This window comes from Neodiprion fabricii, chromosome 6 (genome assembly GCF_021155785.1).
Source record: "Neodiprion fabricii isolate iyNeoFabr1 chromosome 6, iyNeoFabr1.1, whole genome shotgun sequence".
In the NCBI taxonomy this organism is placed as follows: domain Eukaryota; kingdom Metazoa; phylum Arthropoda; class Insecta; order Hymenoptera; family Diprionidae; genus Neodiprion; species Neodiprion fabricii.
Genome location: NC_060244.1, coordinates 566,060 through 590,183, shown reverse-complemented (window position 1 = coordinate 590,183; position 24,124 = coordinate 566,060). Strand labels below are relative to the sequence as shown.

Sequence of the window (24,124 nt, the reverse complement as noted above, 5' to 3'; positions counted from 1 at the left end):
TTACGGCAATAAACAGGGTGCGAACTGCAGAGGCAGGAGGGTAGGTATCTCCGTAACGTAGCAGCCAATCACGCCGTCGTAATGGCGCAATATTTGTCTTCGAAAATGCAATCACTCCGGACAAACACAGGCGTGCATGAAAACGAGTAAAAATCCAGGGGCCTCCGACAACGATGAAAATTACGTTTCATCGACACCGCCTCGCTTTCCAACACTCGCATCGCTCCAATCGAGGATCTAATTTCCCATGTACAATACGTGCACTGCAGGGTGAATTCGCGAAAAATTTAAGCCTTTCGTAAATGGCAATTTCCGACCGAGTACATATACAGAATACTCTCTTTTTGTCACCGTAACGTTTTACAATCGCTGTTCGCGATGGCGTAATTATTCTGCGAATATTGCATTTTCGAAGGATCGCTTTTTTGCTCAACATCCTAAGCCCCACAAGCCAATTTCACTCGGTTCAGTTTCGGCGTAATTCCGCGTCACTCATCGACACGCGAGTTTTATTCATTTTTCTATTTATACGTATAACGGGGGATTCCACGTCAAATCGAACGAAAATACAAGATTTTTTCCCCGACCACTTTTGATGTTTTCGCCTGTAATATATTTTTGTTGAATCGGTATTTAATTGTTTAAAACACGATTAAATGAATGAGCACGGATTGATCAGGTACGGGATAACCAAAGGAGAAACGTTCAAATAAATAAGACTTCAAAATGCATTATGATATTCATATAACGAATGTGCCTTGGCAAGCTGTCTGATTGTATATAAAAAAAAAACATGATTCACGAATTGTGTGACGACAGTAATCCACATGTATATAAAAATGAAATTGGAGAAAGACAGGAACCAGCAAGAACCGACAGGTCTTCGAAGATAAAATTATAAACACAGTAACCAACAAGTATACGAAGATAAAATTATAAAACGTAGTAACCAGGAATAGAGGTAAAATTATAAGCCAAAGCAACCCGGAATAAAGATAAAATTATAAGACAAAGTGACCAGTAATGAACGATCCGGCACTGAGATCGGTGTGCCCAGCTCTCTTATTTCGGACGATATTCGATTGTCAGCCACCCGCAGGAACGGCACACACACATCGATGATCGAGAGACTCGCGTCACCGCAATCAGGCGTACATCCACGCTATAGGCTCAAGGAGAAGCAAAACCCGTTACACGCCCTTTTACTCACTTGAAGTTCGTATTGCCATTATGAAACCTGAATTTTTTCAAATTTTCCTGACCAAGCATTTTGTTACCGCAGCTAGTCGAAAATCAGCGTTTGCCGATTTGTCATTTATTCAAGTTAACACAGCTTGAAAGACAGATGTCATATAGAAAAAGTTCCTATGCAAAAGTTTCGCATCTTTGTAAGTTTCCGTGACTTCTCGTGCCACGTCAACGTATAGTTTTTATGAAAAATCTTCGTAAATCTTTCATAACAGAACAGCGCCCTAATCAAATTGGCTGAAATTTTCACACAGCGTATCTTTTTCAGTACCAAAGATTGTCTACATATATCGCAGTGGGCGGAAAAGTAGTTGAAAATTTACAAGCAACAGTTTGCATGGAACTGTGAAATTTCTCATCATACGTACTGTAACGTGGCGGTACGAACGGTGAAAGTTATACAATCGGTATTACGATACGCAACACATAGTTTTGAATTCTTACCTTGGATAAGTATGCTTCAAGAATGTTGTCCGGCAGTACGACACTTACACATCACGTCAGGAATCGTAACAAATAATAGACCGAAGTATACTCCGCGAGAAACAGTCGACAACCGATTTTGTAAACAACACGCGCAACAACTGAAGATCGGGCTCGAGTGCGCAGCAGCGCCACGCGCAGGGTGAGCAATTAGCTTGCCGCGCCGCGAAGTTTGAACCGAATTCTCGCAACCGTGTGAATATTTGTTGATATATCTTGCGAACCACTGCTCCGGCCACTATGAAATTTTCACACAACCTTTCGCATTGAAGAAGGCACGCTGTGTATAAATTGTAGCCCATTCGATCTGGCTACTTTTCAGTTTCGAATAATTTGCGCGCATTTTGTATCAATACTACACTGAAACGGGGAATGAAAAATCCGAAAAAATACTCTCGAGAAGTTCGCAAGAGAAATCTGAAATTTTTGTAAATGAACATTTTTCATACGTCGTCCAGGTTTTAAGCTACGTAGTTGAAATAAATCTATTGGACGAGCTGTCGTGAAGAAACCACGTGCCGAAAAAATCTGAAAATATTCAAAGTTCATTCTTTCAATGCGTACTTTGACCATGTTCAAGGGCAGTCAGATTAAAACCGACCGTTCGATTTGACGTGTAATACGCTGTGTATTCAGGTGTATTTTTCGATGATATTCAACGAGATTGCGTAAGCCTGCAGGATTTGTTTGCGCGCATAAAATAAATGCAACTAAAGTTTTCGGTCGACTGAGCGAAGCTCGTTTCACCTTGTTCGAGCTTAAAAAAGTAATACGGGGTAGTTATGGGGTAGGTGAAGTGGAAAATATATAACTCGAGATTTACCAATTGGGTGAGCTTGTAAATCGCTGTTAAGTAAGTTGGTTAGGTCAAGTAGCAAATTAAGGCGAGCACGATTATCGGGCAAGAGAAATTATTCAAGCACTTCAAAGCAGCGATCAATTCACGAGGCGAGGCGAGGCAAGGCGGTCGGAACGGCATCGTGAAATTAATCGGTAAAGATGTAAGCGTTATACAGTCGACTCCTCGGGGACCGAGTCCGGTGGCAGAATCAACTTCTGCGTTTTAGTGTACTTAATTAATCCCGAACTAAACCGAATAATTATGCTAAACTTATACATCCGAATTCATCCGAGCTTTAAAACCTGGCTGACTCTGCCCCTCGGCTAATTACTTCGAACCCGTTTCGGCATTGTGTTGGATACTAGGATAATGACTTTTTCTTCCACAAGCTTCCAGCTCCGGATATCGAACGATTCGCATCATCGAAATAAAAACCAAACAGAAACAAGCGCGGAGTAAAATATTTCTCTCAAACCTCCTCTGACGGTCGTTGTGCTTCGGATTCTATCGTGACATTTGCTTCTATTCGACTCAAAAGAATTTTCGCATTTATACGTTTGCTCCGAATTAATAGAAGACAATTTTAACGGATTGAGGAGAGATTGTTTGACTTTCTGAAATCACATCATTATCTTATAGAATGTTGACGAATAAGTATAACATATTATACGTGTTGTTAGATACTGCACATTATGTATAAAATTATTTTTGTAAAATTGCTTAAACTCTGATTTATCGTTAAAAATTAATTTCTGCTTTCCAGGAGTAACGAGGTATTTCTTCGCATGAATAACAGTTCGTTTTTTGAATCCAATAAGCGTAAATTGTTTCGTGGAATTAAAACATGACGGTAAATGATTTTTTTTTTCTTCCTTTTATATAACATGGCGGATAATACCTTCATTATACACACATTCACTTCTGTATTCATTTACCAACGAAAATCACGTCCAATAGTACATACCAACAACATAAGCTTCACTGAAAAAATGCATAAATACATGTACATCCGTGCACATAAATAAGCTATGAAAAATTTATGTGCTACAAGGAACATTATATTTACGATAATGCATTGTTTGATTGCAATTTTATGGTATTCTTGGCTGTCGCGCCGAAGCAGAAAGAGAGAGAAAGAGAGAGAGAGGGAGCATTATTCTCCGAGGGGTATAAAAACGGGGATGATGGGATATCGGCTCGTCCGTCTATATCAGCCGCAGTAAATCAGGCTAAAAGCAAGGAGACCTTTGAATACATTGACGCAACGTATGTGCATCTCGTAAAAAGCTTAGAGAAAATAAAAACCGGGGTATACGGCTGACCGGTAATACGGGTATAATTCGATCCTAGGAGAATATTATGGGGGCATTTATGGCCAAATAATCGATTTACGGTTTTTTCCATTTTTGTACTCTTACATCCCTTCTCTGAACGGAGAAATTTTTGGGGGTCGAAAACCTTTACTTTGTATGACTCTGCATACGGCCAATTGAGGTAATTTTTATTACATATTTTAATGAGGTAAATTTATTCTAAAAGATGTAAGAACTGCTTGCCTAAAACCGTTAAAAATTTTTCAACTTTTCCTGCATGAGAAAAAATTAATTAAAATTCGTGTAAATGCCTCCTCAAGCTGCACGCATTCGACGCTGCATTTTTAGCCATTCTGTTTCAAGTCTTACGAATTTCCGCAAGAGTGCCGAGAGCTCGCGGGTAACTGTATATTATTATACATACATCAGAATTTTCGATTGCCATTTCAAGGTATCAATTTGTCTCGCGTATCGGTTGCTGGAGGCGTGCTAACAAGTGCGAGAATAAAACTAAATAAAATTCTGCCGCGTGTAGATATGATGTATGTGTATATATATGTGTATATATATATATACATACACATATATATGTATGCGTGTAGAAGGCAGGGCCTCGACTGAAGGCGAACAATGGGAATCGAGGGAATTTATAGGGGCGTTTTTGAAATTCATACAATGCTCACGGTCTCGCAGGACCTTTTGACTCGTCTGTTCGTGATCAGCGCGGCCGATTCGCGGAAACAATATTATTTAAATTCGGGCGCTTCGCGGTTTCAGGAGGAACCCATCAGTCGGCTTCCGATTGCATCGACCAGGGACAACGAGCCCCATAATTTTCGGACCATAAAAGCGGCGATATCGATAACGCATCGCATACAGCACCGCGATAAAAATGACGAAAGTTAGGTAAAACAGAACAGAGGGATCAATGTTCGGTCTCGCGATGCTATATTGATACCCGGTGCTTTTTCCCCCTTCGTCGTTCACCCTTCCGTTACATCTTTGATTTACTTTGTCAACCTTGCCTCAGCCGCCTTGATGGACCTGACTAAGTTTGAACCGATAAAAAGGGAACGGATAAAAGATACACCTTGTTGATCTTACTGTCTCCGCGTGTGAAGATATACGTGAGGTTCGCACACTGGTTTTTAATAAATTTAAGACCACGTTATACTAATTAGTTAGTGTTTATAACTGACAGATATTTTACTATTTAGATAAACGTGATGGGTTCTTAATGTTCCGATGTTCAATGATCGAGTATCTTGATTCAATGGGAAATTTCATAGAAAATGTATAAGGTATATAATTCGTCATGTGTTTGCATAATTTATGTTGACTTGATACTAGTTTGGTTCTAACTGACTCTGGATTTTTTCAAACAAGTGGCATGCAGGTCCTGGTTAAGGACACAAAGATGCAAAAGAGAGGGGAATTTTGACCCCACTGGTTCGCCTTTTTCAGGGGAAGAGACACTTGTCTTCTTTGCATGAAGAATCTTCAATTTTCGTACCCGGTATTGTGTAACTCGCTCAGCGAGGGCCGCAGAGTTCTCTTTCTCTAAACATCGTAAACTGACGAGTGGTTTTCGACTCTCTCTCAAATCACTCGCTGCTTTTACCACCGACGCGAAGAGACTGCTTTTCATTCCAGTAAAAAAATCTGCCTATCCCTTGGAACAGCGACTAGATTTCCGGAATCGGTAGAAAGCGCCCGGATTATGTTTTCAGCTGTTTGGGAGGGAAGGGTCAGGGGTTGCCGCCGATATTTATACGTCAAGTGTAGACGCCGGAATTTCGCGCGCTTCTTCCTGCAGGGAGGAGAAGAAGCTCGGAGCAGCGCCGCCGAGGAGAGAACGGCGCCCGCTGGGACGCTTCGCCCAGCGAGTGTCTCTTTATTGGATAATAAATAACCTGTTTCATTTATAAGAAGAAGATAAAGCGAGCCGGCGTGCGCTCTGAATAGGTATATAGGCTGAAGCCATGCCGCCCGGCCGCCCTCTTTGTATTCGCCTCTTTGCCGAATGAACTAGCATCGAGCCTCCCTTAAGCGCTCCAAATAATAGAAGCAATTTTTTTCTCTTTCTCCTCCTCTCGCAGCTTGACCCACCTTTCCGTACTCGTATGTGCTCGCATGCCCGAATCCTCGAGTGAGAAATGAAGTCCATTTCACCCACACGCCGTTCCACGTGATACGGGTTAAACAGATTTTGGAAATTTGTTGACACGAGTTGAAAAATCACTGGCCCGTGAACAGATTTCAATATAAATTTAACCCGAACTTTTGTTCGACGTGCGATTCAATCAATATTCGTTTTACCAATGTTTTTCAGTCGATAATAATATAGCGAGGTTTAAAAAATCTACGACTATTTGGTCGTGTCTTCAATGAAATAGAATTTGCTCTCGTTTTGTGAATTTGGCAAATTGAACTTGGTGCTTTACTTCGAGTTCTTAAAGCGCATCATAAATATCCAATAACCAACATTGTCTCTGCTGGAAAGTCTCACTCAGAGTCTCCGCCTGACCTCAGAATCCACTAGCGAAGAGTAAATTCTGCGGATAAAATTGCGAGCCACGTTCCCTGCAGAGTTAGTAAGATGGTCGAGATAGGATGACGTTAGATAAGGTTGAGAAGCGTATCGCTATAGGTACCAGCTTTGACCCGTCGCGTCGGTATAACTCCGAAGAAGTACTTTTTAACCAGAGAGTTTGAGGGACGAGGGACGCGGGGCGGGTTTAAGGGTAGGTACATGGAAAAAGTTTAAATAACTTTTAAAACTATATGTGATCGATTTACTTTTAACTCGATCGAGTTTCCCTCGGTTCGCTTCGTTTCGGCTCGTACAGCGAATGTCCCTGAGCACCTCGCCAATCTGGATTCCCGTCGCGCGGTCCTCGTATCGCTCTTCCTTATCGCCATTATACTCGTCACGGCAAGAATACACCGGAAAATTCAGAGCCGTGATAAACGGCGTGCTGTTAATTTCCACCCGGCTTTTTCAGCGTCGTGAAAATTCGTGGCTTTCGCCGAACCGCGGGTAGCGAAAGTCGAACTTCCGGATGACCCTTATTTCCCAAGCCCTGGAACTCCAAGATAGAGTCACCCTGGTACCATGGCCCCGAAACCGGAAGTCGAGCTCCGGTGGCCTGCCTCTGTGGTCGCCTTGTTGTCACGTACCGGTAATTAAGAAAGACCACTTCAGTCTTCCGCCGTCTTACACCAGCTTTGTATCCACCCGACTCACCCCGGGAAACTCTCGCGTCTTTTGTAAACGTATCTGCCTAACAATACACGAAGGATTATGCATGCATAAACGGAGCTCTACTCCGAAAAGCCACGCAGAACTGTCCGAGTCTAGCTTTCAGGGGAATTTCATCTCGCAATGTTGCCCGCCTCCTATTCAACTGCAATTACACGCGAAATGATCGGAGCTCTGCAAAAACGTCGCCCACTGTTCCTAGATACATTAACCAAAGTTTTTTTGTACTCTCCGCATAAGGTGAGTGTACCAGTTACTGACCTCCTTTGGTTGTATCCGTTTGATCTTCGGTTCCAAAATTACTTGAAGATAAATTTGTACAGTTTAACCCTCTAGAGATTGATTTTGTCGTCGAAAAATTCACAATTTGTGCCGTCAATTAACAATTTTGAAATATGAAAGGGGTCTAGACGTATCAATAATTGGTACAGGTTACTCGCTCCAAAATTTTCATAATATTTCGACCTCGCTTAGCTACTGCTGACCTTTGCAAGTCTGGAGAATAAACCGAGAAACTGGCTGGTTCAAAATTTTTTACACCACCACCGCAAATTCGATCGCAAAGAGTAACAGGGAGGAGACACGGGAGGAGTGATCGGACGAAGCTCGAGATCCGAACAAGCAGATCACCGGATTTAAGCTCCGACTGCTGCCGTAGCTGCATCCGAGTCCAGCCGGCGTTTCACTCGAAGCTCTTAATCCCAGTCGTGTTCGAGTCGCGGAGTCCCGTAGAAAAATCCGTTCTAGTCGATAGGACGCGCGACGTGACGCTTCGTGCTTTTCTCCCCCTCGCCGGCTGATATTAGTCGCGCTGCTGTCCGAAGCTTATCGCCCGCCTTTACGAGGAGAGGAAAAAGGGCTCTCCCTTCTCGCCGAGTCTCTATAATTGATAAAATTCTCGTCCGACATTTCTCCCGGGCTCAAAGAAGGCCGATGTTTTCCATTGTCAGGAGACGAAACGTTTCCAGCGTAGCGGAAAATTCCAAGTTTCAGTTTGTCGCTTTCCTTTGACGGCAATAAGAACCGACCGCATGCACGGCGCCACCGACTATACGTATACCTAAGGGTTGAAAATTGTCTACCTAAGGTTGCCGCAGCGCTTGCTGTGCACGGTTGTCTGAAGTGTTTGAAATTGGCTTTAGCAGCGGGTGTCGAGTGTAAAATCGTTTCACCCGAGGCGGTAGGATCGTTGTTTTTCCTGCGAGTCGTACCAGAGACCCGGATCCACCCCGTCGCCGCCTCGAAATATCTCGATGTGTGCACCGCGAAATGAAGCTTGGATTACTTCCCCAACGCCTCCGGCGCCTCGCCGGGGATCCGCACTTATTGTTACCTCCCATTCGAAACCGCGAGAAGAAGATGGAAAGCTATAGGAATGAAAAAATTAGGCGATCGTTTAACCCCTCAACTACGTGCATCGATGTATCCCTCCGTTTGAATGTGAATTTGAGTTAAAAAAAAAAAAAATAAATAAATAAAAACAATTACGTAAACTAAACGGAGAAAACCATGTTTTTCAAACTAGATAGACGTTTTCCCGCATTCAAGTCGAACTCGAGTCCAAATTTAGAGCCTACGTTTGACCCTACCGAGATTCATACTTTGAAGGAAACTGAACCTAGAAATCTTACATTGACCCTCCGACTCCTAAGAATTTGAAAACAAACCGTACGTCGAACCTCCAGGTCCGTAGGACAAAGGTACCAAACCCTAATTTGACGCTCTTGGTCGACGATTGAATCTGGTTTGTCGCAGTTCAATCTACAGCTCCCCCTTGGACCTGTATCTCCGCCTCTACGGATGCATTATTACAGCGATATTCAAGTGCTCGCAATGAATAATACGAGAGCTATTTCGACATAATTTTGACCAGTTTCAATAACGTTTGAAAATCAAGTATTGCATTTCAGCTGTGTTTATTCAACGTTCTTACGGATACAAAAACCCTTTTAACTATAAGCTCTGTACTACCTCTGGATGGTTGAAGGAGGTTTTAAGCAGACCCTATTTTGAGCCTAAACTTGGTAAATCAGTAAATTTTGGACATTCTCAGCGTTAAAACAGAACCTACTTTACTATCTGTAAAGTAGGCGCTAAATTTCGATTAGGGAATGCTCGTAATTCATTTACCAGCCTCAAGGCCCCTTTTCTCTTTGTCGATTTGAATTCAGTTCCGCCGATTGCCCCCCACTTTCCTACCAATCATACTCCGCGAGTGGGAAAAGTTTTTTCGAATTATTCTACCCGGTGGAAAAGTGAAACTGTAATGTCGCGTTCAAGTTCCCCCGACTCCGCCATCTGACTGTATTCCAGGCTATTCAGCAAAGCTTGTAATCTGGCGTGCCAATCGTAGTTTGTTCTAGACCGATTCAATATTTCAGCTGTGCAGGGGAGGCGGATTCCATCGGAGCGTAATATCCCGGCATCCTCGGATTCGGTGAAATTAATCCCCGACAGCTAACCGGGAGCTCTGCCGCAATGCACGTCGCTTTGTACAGTCGAACTGCAACAGCTCAGGAAACTTAACCGAGTTCCGTAGATCCGCTCATTTCTGTGCCGTGCAGAATTTTCGCCGTTGAATTCCCATCGCTGCAGGGATCGATAGCCGTATCGCTGCGGCTTGTCGGTGCTTCACGATCGGCAAAAATCTACAGGCAATCATTCGCCCCGTTCAATTCCCGTCTGTTTCAGGCTGTGGCCGACTTACGCGAGCGCTCACAACAACCTGGGAACTCTGACGGTCGGGGAAGAGGCTGAACAGCACTTTCTGTCAGCCATTAACGCCCAGCCGGGTCACGTCAACGCTCATTACAATCTTGGCCAGCTCTACAGGTAATTTATTTCGCATTATAACTCCCCCCTCGGCTTCGGCTTCGCCGCAAAGCGAGGCAACACCTCGAAAAAGTTGCTCGCGTGAATCGCAGATTCAATTAAGATATGCAATTCAATACCTGTATTGTCGCTCCGACGGCCTGCAGCCCTGCGTGTGTTAACGAATATCGCGAACATCCATCGCGATCTTATCGTAATTGATGATTCTCAAATTGTTTTCCTCGAATTTCGTTGTTCCCTGATTCGGTTCTATATTTTGCCAGAAAGATATTAATTAGAACCCCCGCGAAGATGGTCGCGCGAAATAATGGATCGTATAATGTACGTATATACGCGCCTTCGTTGCAGGCACGGGACAATTTTATCAACGGTTTATTGTCCGTTTTATTGGCCGAAAAGCGCTCACGCGAATTTCACGCGTTAAATCTTGCGTGCCGCGGTAATTCATGCCGCTTCGGACAAAATTAAAGTTTAATTAACACGAGCGAAAGCTTCGCACACCGTTTCTGCTACCGTTTGCGTATAGGTGTCTTATACCACTGCGTGTGCTTTCGTTTTAACCGTAGGTCACTTTTCCGCAGTCATTTAAACCCTCCGTAAGTTATCGCTGTAACAATTGTTTCGTTTTTTATAGTTTCTGTCGTTCTCTCGCTCGGTTGGACTGAACAACGATTTGTTTTTCTTTCACTTCAATGGTGGATAATGTAGAATTCGGTCTTTCATTTGCGCCGTGTTAAAAGAAGTAACCCAAAATTACGTGATCTTGTTTCGTTTCCTTTTACCAATTTAATCTATTTCGGTAATTGAAAAAGTAAGGTATAACACTCACGATGAACGCGCGGGTGTTCGTAAAGCACAAAAGTCGAAGGATCAACGTAATATATCCGAGACCTCGAGGAATGGCGTGGTTTTTTTCTATCTCGTTTCGATTTTTTCGGGGCTGTTTTTCAGGGGCGCATCCTGTGGCGTTGAATATTTTACTTAAAATCTTCAGACGTTTCTTACATATGTATGCACATTTATACATATACAACGCGTGTAACGTGAAATCCTTGTAGAGTGCTGAATTTTCCGTAAACGCGAGGATTCGAGAAGATCAGAGCCGGATGAAAATGTATACCGAATGTGAACGTATGCGAACCCGTGGCACTGGTAGAAGCGGGAGAATATTTCTTGCAGTGTTTATTCATTCACGAATACACGCTGCAATGTCGGTGTTTCAAAATTACGCAAGCCCATAAGTTTTGCTAGATTCACCGGGAAAAACGATGTGAAAGTAGAGAATTAATCGCAAATCGCTTCACTCAACCTTTTCTTTGAAACTTTCGCTGCGAAGTTTTTCATTCCCTTCGATTTCTTTTCGCCAATTTATTCCCTCATCTCTCGAAAAATAACCTCGCGCGTAACGTGAATTTGGTTATGTGGTAAACAATTATGAACAAGGGATTGTCATATTACCACCCCTGCTAGCCTGACCATTGGGGATTCTAACGTGATTACCGCGTCCCTTTTTACGGCCACCTAGTCGGTAAACCGTCAAAGCTGAACCATAATTCACCTTCCCCCAAGTCCTTTTAAATTGCTGTTTAATTTATTACGAGGTTGAATTTATGGCGCGGGAATCTACCATACGTGCGCCATTATACATACCTCGCTACACAATCCGTGTAGGTACACACGATTTCCCCATCCTAGCGCTTTCGTTATACCACCCGGGCGGTCGAAGGATCGATAAAAGAAAATAATTTCACCATCGAGAACATCCAGGACGATGCAGTAGCTCATCCTGAATAAAAATTTAATAATAAATATCAAAATGTAGGGTATCGGTAATCAATGGTTCTGAGAAATTTTCATTTCATTCGAGTCTGAGCCATTACGTCCTTTTCACTTTCAGACCAAAGGGGATTCGTTTAATTTTTTGAACCACCGTTCACCTCTGCTTTTTTTTGGTTATTTTGTTTTTCCAGAAAAACGAACCGGACTGACGAGTGCATAAGGATGCTGCAGAGATGCGTGTCCTTGGATCCAGCTTACACCCCCGCCTATTTGGTGCTGGCGCGATTGGCGACCGGGCAAACGGCGGGGGCGCTTCTTCGGCACGTCGTTCGTCTCCAGCCACGAAGCCCTGACCACCTAGCCGAGTACGCGGCATGGTTGAACAGCAACGGTACGTGACGAGTTTCCCCTGAGAATTTACCTTCCAGCAAATTGCGAGCAATCGCGTTCGTTTTTAACTTCAGGAGTATACGCATTGGGGTGGTTCTTGAAAATGTCATGTTTTAATTTTGACCGTTTAAAATAATTCAAAACAAGATCCTTCATTTTTTCAATCTAATACAAAGGGATTTTTCGGGCCGCTGATTGCGAATCTGAAATTGAAATTTCAAAATTCAAAATGACGGATCCGACATGCCGGACCAAAATCCGAAAAGTTACTTGATGTTGCCATATTGGATCTACCATTTTGGATTTTGTAATTTTCACTTCAGATTCGTAATCACCGACCCAAGAAACCCTCTGTGCTAAATTTTATGGAAATCCGTTCGGTAGATTTAATGTCCCCCCGAAAGGATTAAATGGGGAACTCCAAACCTCTCGAGGGCACGGGCTAGAGCTGAGGTAAAAAACTGAAAAATAAAGGGATGATATTTGAATTATTTGGAACCGATTTGGGGGGGGGGGGGGGGGGGGGCAGGCGAAATTAAAAAATCACCTTTTTGAGGACCACTCTAGACTATACATATATTAATTATGCACATAAGCCGGATTAATTATGCCGCAGTGCGAAATGGAAACTCGTTGTATATTGATGAAAAGAAAACGTCATCCCGTTGTTTCAGGTAAATGGCTCGCCGCTCTGAGGTACTTTCTGAAGGGGATGGAGGTCTCGAACTGTCACAGAGCCTCCCTTCTCGGCACGGCGAGGATCCTTCGCGCCAGGGGACAGTGGCCTCGGGTTCACCAGCTCGTCACGAGGTACGTCTAAGGCGATTTTAGGGGCTAAAGCAACGCAATTAATTACAGGCGAAGAGGAGAATGAATGGAGTAGAGAAGGGAGGGATTGAAATGAGTGAAAGCCGGCGGTCTATTTCCTCGCCGGAATAATTTTCGCCGCTATTTATTCTTTTGTAATTATCCTCGATCGGCGTAGCCTGCGTGTATGAAAGTCGCACTAAACGCGCGGGTTGAATTCAAACACGTACACCGTTTAAATAACGCAGGTTAACCCTTTCAGTCACAGACGCCACTATAGCGTACACCCGTTTTTTTTTTCTTCTCCTTTTTGTATTTTTTTTTTTATATTCCATGCAAAATCTTGAATTGCTTTGTATTTTCAGGTAACAAAAGTACTTGAACTTTGGAATGATTAGGATTTTTTGTGCATCCATAATTGCTTATAATTTTTATAAATAAACGTATGCAGAAAAAAGACATATTTTCCTGAATATAATTCGTTAGTGGAGAAATTTGATAGTGTTGAACTAAGAGCAAATCGTGTTTTATTTAAATCCATCGTGGAATATTCTTACAGTGTACAGTGAAAAAATCTCATTGTTCAAACGATCACGATGAGCTAACACTAAATTTGATTGCAAATGGATTCTCTGCAATTCATCAAGGTTCTATCATTTATTTAACTCTTCAGTTGATCAAAAAACCATGATTATTGAAATCATTGTCACTGTGACGAATAATGTGTTAATACCTTACTGAAAAATACTTCACCGTTACTCAAAAACTGATTCTGTAGATTCGTATAGAATTTATTCGCGAACAAAATGAGCCCCAGTTATTCAAAATCGGTCAAAGGATGCGATTCTTTTATTGCAGAAATTAGTCGATGATGGGATCCCTTCAAGTTCACGAATAATTGTGCTGTTGTAGCTGAAATTTCTAAGTTTAAAATTTTTTTCCGTGTTGAAGAAATATCGTTTCGACTGAATTGAACACTCGATTAACTTCAGTCGCACTTTCGGCCCTTCGTTACATCATATTTCTGTCTTCATAACTCTCCGACCGGACGATGGGTTCGATACATCTTCAAACTCGGCCACTCGCTTCATCCGGGATTACAAATTCGCGTATAAATCTCGCCGGTCCGTGACAAGCGGCTGGCTGCTGCTGGCGGCGTGACGTGTGAGGAAATAGAAAATTGCGAAGTTGCCGGCGTTGTTTCGCGAGCTGAAACGTAGCCGCTGTTTTGCTGGAGGGAAGCAAATCGACCGAACATACGAAAGACAGAATTTTTCCAATCTCTTTCACCCTCGCGGCTGTCAAGCGCGAGGCGCGCAACGAACGTCGGACGGGCAAAAAGTCTTGAGCTTTGTTTCGCCCTGCGTACCCGATCCAACCTCACATCCATTGCCGAGGGACTTCAGCAGCGTTTCGAATCTATGAATTATCAAAATACCAATTCCATCCCGACTTCCGGAGAGGCTGGAACGCCTCTTTCCGTCGAATGCTGATCCGCGTCTGCGCGAACTTTGAATAATAACCCCGATCAAACGAATCCCCCGCAAAAAGCAACATTTATATTTCTTCAATTTTCTTTGTTTCGATGTATGTTGTGTACGTATATTTATACATCAATACTGTAACAACGATCAGTCTTTCGATATTCACTTGCAACTTTTTGTCATTCAATGTTTTTATCGAGTCCAAGGGTTTGAATTGAAGTAAAATTTCGTAATTTATCTTGAAGTATGATGTATCGTGAAGAGCTGCGAGCTTTTGAATTCAGTGAATAACTTATTCCAAGGCTTACACTGGTCACCCAAAATCGACGAGCAGAACATCGTATAACGTACGGCTTGAATCATTATTCGAATATTTACCTATTCATACGCTTTCAGTTTTTCGAAAAACCTTCCCTCGTCCACCCGACGTGTTATCAATCCTTTGACCGTTGTATCCGTCAAATTGAACAACCAGCCGATAAATCGTTTCGCCGCTTAAAGCGCGTCTGTATTTCACCAATCGACGCGTGCAGTTTTAAATTCACGCATGACGGATCCGCGCACCTAACGCTTTCAAACGACCGCAAAATAAACGCTAAAGCTTCGATCAGTCGCCCCTGCAGAACTCACATTGGCGCGTGTGTTTTCCTACACATCGAATTGTAACATTGAACGTGATTTTTTCATCTGGGAAAATTAATTTCGTCGACCCGCGAACGGTTTTTAACCAAATCGAGGTAGATTTTACGCTAGCAAAATTCGGGCGGTGCAAATCGGATTTGCATGGGGGCGGCTTACGGTTTTTCGAAATGGAAAAACAGTGTCGCGGATATCGTTTCGGATAGTAATTTCGGCGCGAAGTCGTCGGCGTTTTCCGCGGAGGTGCAAGCGGCCGGTGAACTGATAAATCGGGAATTTACGAGCGGCCGTTTCCCTTCTTCTCGCCCCGCTTTCCGTGTGTCGGTAAAAATGATAACTCGGCCGCGACGGTGTTTGGCGGGTGCCAAGCCTGCAATAACAGTTCGCACGATACGCGTGTCTACGTGTCGCGTAAAACTTGGCGCAGCAGAAAATCCGGAAAACGCCGCGTGGCTAATGTTAAATCAAGCAAGCCCCGAAAGCACCGTCAAAGCGCAGCGCTGCTGCCAGCTTGCCCATTACCTTTATCTCGCCGGCGGAATGGCGCTTTTATAAATCACCGACGAACCCTCCCCTATCATTATATATCCGCGTCCGAACCTAGCGCGCGATATCATCGATCCTCGATCCATTGCCCCGACTTTGTTCTTCGCGTCTGCAACAAATTTGCAGTCAACGAATTCGCCCGACGTCTGCATAGCTAGTGTAAGCCACTCGCGGTTCCCGTCTGTCGATTTTCACCATTCGAAAATATACTGGGAGAGGTGGAGTGGCAACGAAAAACGGACGTGGGCATAAACGGCACGCGGGAATTTGAATACTTCATTTCTCATCAGATATTGCAACGTCGGGATTTCTTCGTAATGACGATCTCGAGGAAAACGAAGAACCTTATGAACTCCCGAAAATCAATCATTCCGTCAAATTTTCTCTATGTATGTGGAAATAACCACGCGTAGAGTTTGAATCAACACGTAATTTTACGGAATATTCTAACCGTTACGCGTACAATTTGTCACTTGCACAGACTGAAGCGCAACATGAATTTTATGACAAAATCATCGTCGTAAAGATCTTTGGATCTACCTGCAAAAAGTTGCAGGATTCAAGTTTGGATGATTTTGAAAAACATGAAGGCCTTGAGTCTGTCTCAAAATCAGTTTACTGTGAGAATAGAGTGCCTTGATTTTTACATTTCGGTGAAGATTATAATTAATTGAAGGAAATAAAACAGCGAACAGAATCTGAGGTTGAGATATTTTTGAAATTCAGATTTGCACTCTCACTCTCTCTCTCTCTCTCTCTCTCTGTTTCTTTTTCTGGGTTGCGAGAGACTCCGACTAATTAGGAACTGTGCTGACCTCGCTGGGTGAGGGAACCAGTCTTTTTCCATGACTGGCAAAACCTGATCCGCATCATTCGCCACCCCTTCAAAACCATCGTGTTAAGTTCATCTGAAACAGTATTTGACCTCAGCTGGCAATGCGAGGTCCGCAATTAATTCATCTCGCGCTTCGAAGAGATTCGTATCAATCCACCGTTACGATTTCCAATTCGCAAACATCGAGCCAAATGAATATAAAAGAAAAAAAAAATGTCGGTTAAACCGAGGGACTTGGAAGCTGGCCGTGATTCAATCCACGACTCAAATTAGCCGTGTTCGTAAACTGTGACTACGGCATTTGAGCTTGAGTTGAAAAAGCGTTCGTTTGCCGTACCCTATAAACTGGAAAAAAAAAATAAATAAAATGGCTGAACTTACCAACCATGGTGATCCAATACGACGAAAGAAATATTTTGTTAATTGTAATGAATGTGAGTTTATTTGATAACACAAATTATTTTTTTACTTCCCCCTTTTTTTTTGTACACGTAACAACATTTCTTTCGCCATATTTGGTGGATTCAAAAAATTCTCTCTGCGTGTAGAAATAATTCTTACGATTACTCGTATAACGCTAGTATAATTGAAATTTTCTTCACTCCATTTTCAGGTGGCACTTGATGCTGCGAGCGAGGCGAGGGGGTCTGATTTATCGAGGGGACCTCTACATCCGGGCATGGCAGCTGCAGAGTGAGTCTCGTCATCGAGCCCATCAGCATCAGCACAATCTCTGCCTGACGGTGAGTTTTTTTCTTCTTCTTCTTCTTTTTTTTTTTCTTCTTCCTTCTTTTTTATCTCTTTTTTTCTGCGATCAAGCAAACGGAGAAAGTACGGGAGAAATTTGATCAATAAAGTCGTCTTCTACGCTTTAAAATATTCCACGTTAATAATCTCCGCATGTTAATGTACCGCAAGTTAACGATTTCGACAAAATATACGGCGAAATTGCTAATATTCTGTAAAAATTGGCGAATTATTCGCTGCGAGACGTTGCCAATTATTCCTCGAGGGAATCTCGAGGATCGGCTGATTATACACCACGGCATGAGAAAAATAATGTACAGCGGTATCCGAGATAACAATGACGACTGTAAACGATGGTAATACGACGATAACACTTCTCGGATTTAATTAGAGACCCGTTATCGTTCCGCCCCTCTACCCCCGTCACTTCGATACCGCCCCCCGGTAACTTTCGCGAGACCGAAGTCGGTCTCTGGGTGGGTGGTTCCGGGTTCGTTCGGGAACAACGAAAGCATTACACGCGGCAAGGTCCCGAGGGAGGTTGTTTCGCGAGCCTTATATACCCGGTTCAATTAAAAATCCCCCCTCTGACTCCGACCGAAATTCGGCAAAGGGTTATCGGCCCGGGTTGGAATCGGTATCGCTTTGAAACCGTGCGTCATTAAACGAGCGACAAATTTTCATTCGCGTCGATCGATCCTGACGCCGATTGGCAACGCGTTTTAAATCGACGCGGTTGGAACTCTCCGGAATTACAGCACGGTTTATGGAATCGGAGTTTCGGGTTCCCGGGGGACGCGAATATAACCGCGATTGACCGGCGATAGGACGGCTGTCCAGATTCGTATCGACTCGCAACAAGCTTGCGCCCTTGGGCCGATCAGAAATTAGATTAAAAAACGGAACGCGCGAGGCGAGCTGAACGAAACCGGAAATTACCCATTGATTTTCACCTCGCCTGTATAGTTGTGCCCTCTTGCCGTGATCGCCTCGGCTCCGGGGATGTTGTTGACTGTAGTCTAGTAATACCCGCGTAATCACCGTTATCGTTATACCTTTCAATTAAATAACCCGCTGACTTGCTAACTTTCGCCCATTCAACGACGTCGCGTTTCCTAAGACCCTCGTTTCACCCTTTTGAGAGCCTTTAACCAAGCGGCGTCGGTCTTGGAACAGCCGATTCAATTTTCGCACGCCAAAACAAGCTACGTAGCTGTTATTTTTACTGAAAATCTATTACGATAATTGTACCTCCGCAATTTAATCCTCGAATATATAATCAATTGCGTTATAAATTTTCGTCGAACGAGATTTGATACAAATGAAAATTTATACGCAAAAACGTTGAAGCCTTTTAGCTTCCGAATAATTTCTGATTTTGCAATCGGTGAAATAGAATTTGAGGTAACTTCTAGGTTAAACAATACTTTTAATGGGACTCAGTTTTGAAAGAAAATCGTTGAATTTCTCGGAGATCATTGAGTGAAACTACCTAAACCAACAGAAAACGATGGACTGGCATCATCTGACAATTGTACACAATTATCGGCATCTGTGGCAAGAAAAAGCTCGGATTAGTCAATTTTAGGGAATGAAAAATTTTCGGAGCCAGGAATGAACGGCGATGAAGATCGTTCGATTCGTTTTAACAACAGAGCCGAGGAGACGAAGCGTTTCGCAGTTCCTGACTTATGCATGACCTCGAGTTTCAAAGGATGCGAGTCAACCGTAAATGTATTATACCCGTGTACCTACCTACCAACCTACCGTCGGCGGAGCAACAAATGAATGGATAGGGGAAAACGAGACGCCTCCGAGAAGAGCACATCAGGAAATACTACCACACGATACAGAAACACGTGATAAATGCGTTACGTCGTATCAACAGAGGCCTGTAGAATTTCTAGATAAAGCGTAAAATACAGAGAGAATGCGGGAGAGAGTGAGATGAAAGGCAAGGAAAGACGGATGATGGGGAATTCCGTGTGCATGCACAGGCGGCTCTTGTTCTTCCGTGATTCATTACACCCTACAAATGTTAGCGGCAGATGCAGTTGAATCACGGTAGGATGCCGTTTCTCATACCAGAACAGCCTGACGCGAGCCGCTCTCGCTTCGAGATTTAATTAGGATTTTTCCTCTAGTCTCATGACTTTAATTAAAAAAAGCTTCTTCAGCTGTAAAATCAGTCGGACCGGTTTGCGTCCGTCCCAAGTGGGCGATGAAGCTCGGGTTGTAATCGCCCCGCGTCGAATTCCGACCGGAAAATCGTCAAGCAAGCTCAACTTGCGTGTCGGTTAAACTTTCGCAAGCTTCTCGTTCTATCTCTGTCTCTGTCTATTCGAAGTTTCTAGTTAGCCGCTGCACCGAGAGATCGGAACGATCGCGCCCTGTGGACTCGGGGAAAAGCTCGCATCTCGAGGAACGAGGTTGACCTCCTTGCCTCCTTCGGAGAAATTTTCCGCAACTCCTTTACCGATCCGACGGAAGTTTCCATCCGAGACTCGCCTAGATCGGTTAAAATCAATTAATTAGCAGCTCCCCAAGATTTCTTCGCTCGTACCGACTCGAGTGATAATCTCCGCCTCGGGTTCACCGTCTATATTTTATTCATCGTTCTCCAACTTTTTTCTTGCCAATTTATTCCGCGCGCTAAAGTCAACGTCATCTGGGTAAATAAACGACCGAGACCGTGTTTAATCTCCTCTTTGTAACACGGTGCAGAATTTATAATAAACACTGCATGCACAGAGAGAGAGAGAGAGAGAGTTTGTGAATTGTGCCGCTTCTGCAGTGTTGCAGGACTGATTCGAGCCAGTCGAGTGTGGAGCGGTGCATCACGAAGGCGACGGTCTATGTTTGCCCATGCACCTTTCATGGTTAAATATAGCGGGCTTCCACCATAGGGTGCAAAAATTTCTATAGAATTATTATTTACATGACGATATAGAAGAAGCCTGATCTATTTTTTTTTTTTTTGCTTCGATTTATCATACGTCCGTTTGTCAGCCCCTGCGGGTGATTATATGCATATGTAGGTATATACGTTATTCCATGGCTAGTCATGTGCGTAACGTTGTTTTTATTAGACGGGTTTTTCTTTTTCCATCCGGCTGATATCTTCCGCCGTATTGGAGACCGTTCGACCCTGCACCGCAGATTCGCTTCCCTCTGCGATAAAGGACAGGGAAAGAGAAGGAGCTTTTTTTTTATATAATACATAAATCCGCCGCGTTGATAAAACTTGCATATTATATCACACGATCCTCGTCTATAATTAAACTGCAGCTAGACCGTAACGATTCAAAGCGCTGAGATGTACGACGCTGATCTGAACTTTGTCCACCTTTGGAAAAGCTCCGAGTTGTGAAAAGTCGCGTGTATTACACGCACACGGTTAACCAGCCGAACCGGTGATAGGGTTCCGTTTTAGTTCCAGCCGAGCTGCATGAGAGGACAGAGATTAGAACTCGAGTTTTGCTATACTTACGGCTAATCGAGTTAGTCTCCTTACTCGTCACGCGGAAAGCCTCGCCAAGTATCGTCCAACCTTCGGACAAGTTCTCCGCATTCACCGCGTCGATTTATAAAAGGCGAAAAAGAAGAAGAGGCGGAATTAGAGCTTTTAATAGAAATACGAAATACCTTTAGTTGTTCTCTCTCTCTCTCTCTCTGCAATTATTCTCGTCTCCGTGCTCGAGTCTTCTTCTCGACGAAGACTGTTTCCTATCGAATGCCGAGATGTTGAACGCTGCTCCACCGAGTCGTGGAAAATTTCAGCAGTATATATAATATAATGTACAGCCATTATCGTAAGAAGTTAATTTCTCCCCGCTGTGTCCCCGTTCGGCCAGCAGCGCAGAAATAACCGTCGCGCTGAAGCGATTATACACCGGTACCTGTCGCGTAATTGTTCCGACTTTCGAACAATTCAGACTAAACACCGTCGACGTGGCAGTGAAGTTTCTCACGAAATCTCCACTCTCTGCGTTATAATTACATCCGTCGTCTCTTTTCATTCTTTCTCCAAATATATCCTCGTTTGATCGACGGTCAAGCGGTTTTTTCTAATACATTTTCTTAACATCGCTCGGTATTTTCGGGTGTTTCAGGAAACGGGATGCACGACTCCGAGGGTCGCGAGCGTTTCGGTCCAGCTGGAGCAGGACAGCAACAAATCGGAGCAGCTTCAGAGAGCGCCGCGTTGCGGAGTGCGACCGGATCGGCAGACGAGGAAGACGAAAGCTCGAGTCACGGCGCCGGCGCTCCTCGTCCAGAATCTACTCGAGACGCTTTAGTACCTACAATCTGATTCGGGTTTCAACGAGGTTTGGAATTGTTTCGCGTAGCGTGTAGAGGCCCGCAAAATCGCGCAACGCGTTACGCAAAGACGAACGAAGACATGTGAGGATAGCAAAAGGAGATGAAGTCGAGGTGATGACGTTGAAACGAGATGGAAAAATTATTTTACCGATTGAGTCGATGGTGATTTTTTATGCTAGAGTATAACGTTGTGTAACGGTATTATTGTACGAATGATATTACGATACGTCGAAGTATAATTGAATTGAAGGTCCGGAGCTGCAGGGCGCGAATATTCAATATTATGCAACAATATGATGTAACGATATCACGGTGATGTAATTTTCTATCGCTTGAAATCTTGAATGTACAATCTAATACAACAGAACATCATATTGTATATAATATATAGTTGACGTTTAACGCATTGTTATTATAATTATTATAGATATTGTTGCTATCATCATTATTGCGTATCATTGTATCGTTTTATGATATACTTGTCCTATAATACATATAAACTCGATGATAATTATAATTCGAATATTCACCGTGGTTGTGTTACTTTTAATTTTATTTTAATCCACTTCATTTTCGTTTCAAATTTCACAATACTGATTTCTGAAACTTTCACGGTTAGCTGTACAGTCAGCGTGCGTTTAGGTTTATTGAAATTTCAGTAATCATTCTCAACGTCGAATGCTCTACTTACAACGCTTCGATATTGATAAACCGATGATTCCGAAGGGTTCCCAAGCTTTGTCCGTGTGAGAAAAAAGGTTTTATTATAAAAAAAATGTATGCGGCAACGAAATATCGGATAGGAAATGCGAAACAGGTATGAGCTGCCGATAAATTTGGCGAATAAGATTGTTCAATGGTATTATTAGCAGATCTCGAAATCGTTGAAATCAATGCAGCTTTCCGGTTCTGGGAGAAAATTGCTGCAGCAAGGCGAGGTTTGAAATTATTTTACAAAGACGAAGGACGAAGCAGCAAATAAGAAAATAAACAATTTATGTAAAAATGGATACAAATGAATAAGTAAATAAATAAGCGGAACTGAGATTAGTAAGAATCGATTTCGGCAGTAAGGGTATCAAATTATGTACTTTGCATGTGGACCAATCGAATGTTTTGTACCGATCTGTGAGATTGAAATACTACAAGGATTGTACTCGGTGTGAAATAAGAAACGAAGGAAACCGCAAAGGAAAAGACGCTATAAGATTAATTATAGTGAAAACATATTTGTATATTTCAATGAATTTTTGTGATTAAACTCTATACAATACGATTACTATTGCTAACACATCGTACAACAATTGATAATAATTGTCTGATAAATAATAACCCTGATCCAGAAGTTTGTCTTGTAGAAAATTATACGCATCTGCTTGTAAGTTAGACACGGGCTCAACATGGAAAATTTGCAATTGAATTATACTTGTAAATATATCATATTTATATACCGTGAATGTAGTACTTTGTACGCGCTATGAGATTGCGAAATTACACGATTCATTTATCGTGGGTTTTGAATTCATGCACAAGATTATCTTAATTTATTTCCGGTTTCGACGATTCCTCCTGTGGGTACAACTTGCAGTATCTTAGCGCGTATAAAATGACATATCCCGCAATTCTGTACGCAATTTATAAGAACAGCTCTTTAGATTCTTTGTAGATTGTAAAATTGGACCGTAATTAGTCCAATTACTGCTAGCCGTTCTCATTTTTCACTGTTTGCTTAGACGAAAGAAATGCCAAATATAGCCACCGCAAAACTTTCTGCGGCTCGGTGTAACGTGCTATAAATAAATAGAAGAAGAAAAAAAAAAAATAAAAAAATGACAAACGATCAATAAAGCGAAAAAAGAAGAAATAAAACAAATAGCGAATAAATTATATTATATTCGTGCAAATGCGATTATCTGTGAATGAATTAACAAAATCTCGGAATATCGGGGTGCAAAAAGGGTCAGGATAGCTTAATCTGCAGTACTAAGGAACGAAAATAAAGGTAAACAAATAACCAATATTAAATACGGTATTATACGTAGGTACATTATAAGCCTGACGGTATTTGTAACAAATAAGTACTCATACATATATAAATATATTTATATATATTTATGTATATATAAGTCTGTAAATATATTTTGTATCGTTAAAATTAAAAAGCTGGTTATTTCATATAGGAATAACGCGTGTAATTAACTATATATTATGTATAAATATGATTGAAGCAAACCAAGAAAAAAAAAAAAACAAAAAGGAAAAAGAATCTAGCGTAGTGTATGTGCAATGCATATAATTGTACCCGTTGTAACAACATTATATTACATATAATAATATTTGGTATAATTAAAGAATAATTATGCAAGATGTACGTTCGAATGATTGTGTAAACAGAGGCCCGAATATCTTCTTCCAGTGCATGTAATTCGCGCGCAAATATGTATATCCCACAGGGTGCAAATCACCGAAGCCTGAGGGTAATTCGCGCGTTGAACAAACAACTCGTATACCCGCTTACTAAATATTTCGCGAAAATGTGATAGACGACGGTGAATCCGGTCGGATTTTCCACCGCTGACGCGAGTTTCGGTGCTG

The 24,124-nt window shown here is 42.5% G+C and overlaps 1 protein-coding gene across 3 annotated transcripts in view; it reads left to right on the top strand.

Annotated features, from left to right (window-relative positions):
• The window catches only part of LOC124184365 (protein O-mannosyl-transferase TMTC1-like), a 144,232-nt gene extending 120,797 nt beyond the window's left edge, over nt 1-23,435 (top strand). For all 3 annotated transcript variants that reach the window (XM_046573979.1, XM_046573980.1, XM_046573978.1), the window contains 5 exons: nt 9,839-9,979; nt 11,950-12,149; nt 12,823-12,958; nt 17,073-17,202; nt 21,319-23,435. In XM_046573979.1, coding sequence (XP_046429935.1) covers nt 9,839-9,979; nt 11,950-12,149; nt 12,823-12,958; nt 17,073-17,202; nt 21,319-21,504 — 793 coding nt within the window. In that variant the 3' untranslated portion in view covers nt 21,505-23,435. The remainder of the gene's footprint in view (nt 1-9,838; nt 9,980-11,949; nt 12,150-12,822; nt 12,959-17,072; nt 17,203-21,318) is intronic.
• Nucleotides 23,436-24,124: the final 689 nt, after the last annotated feature.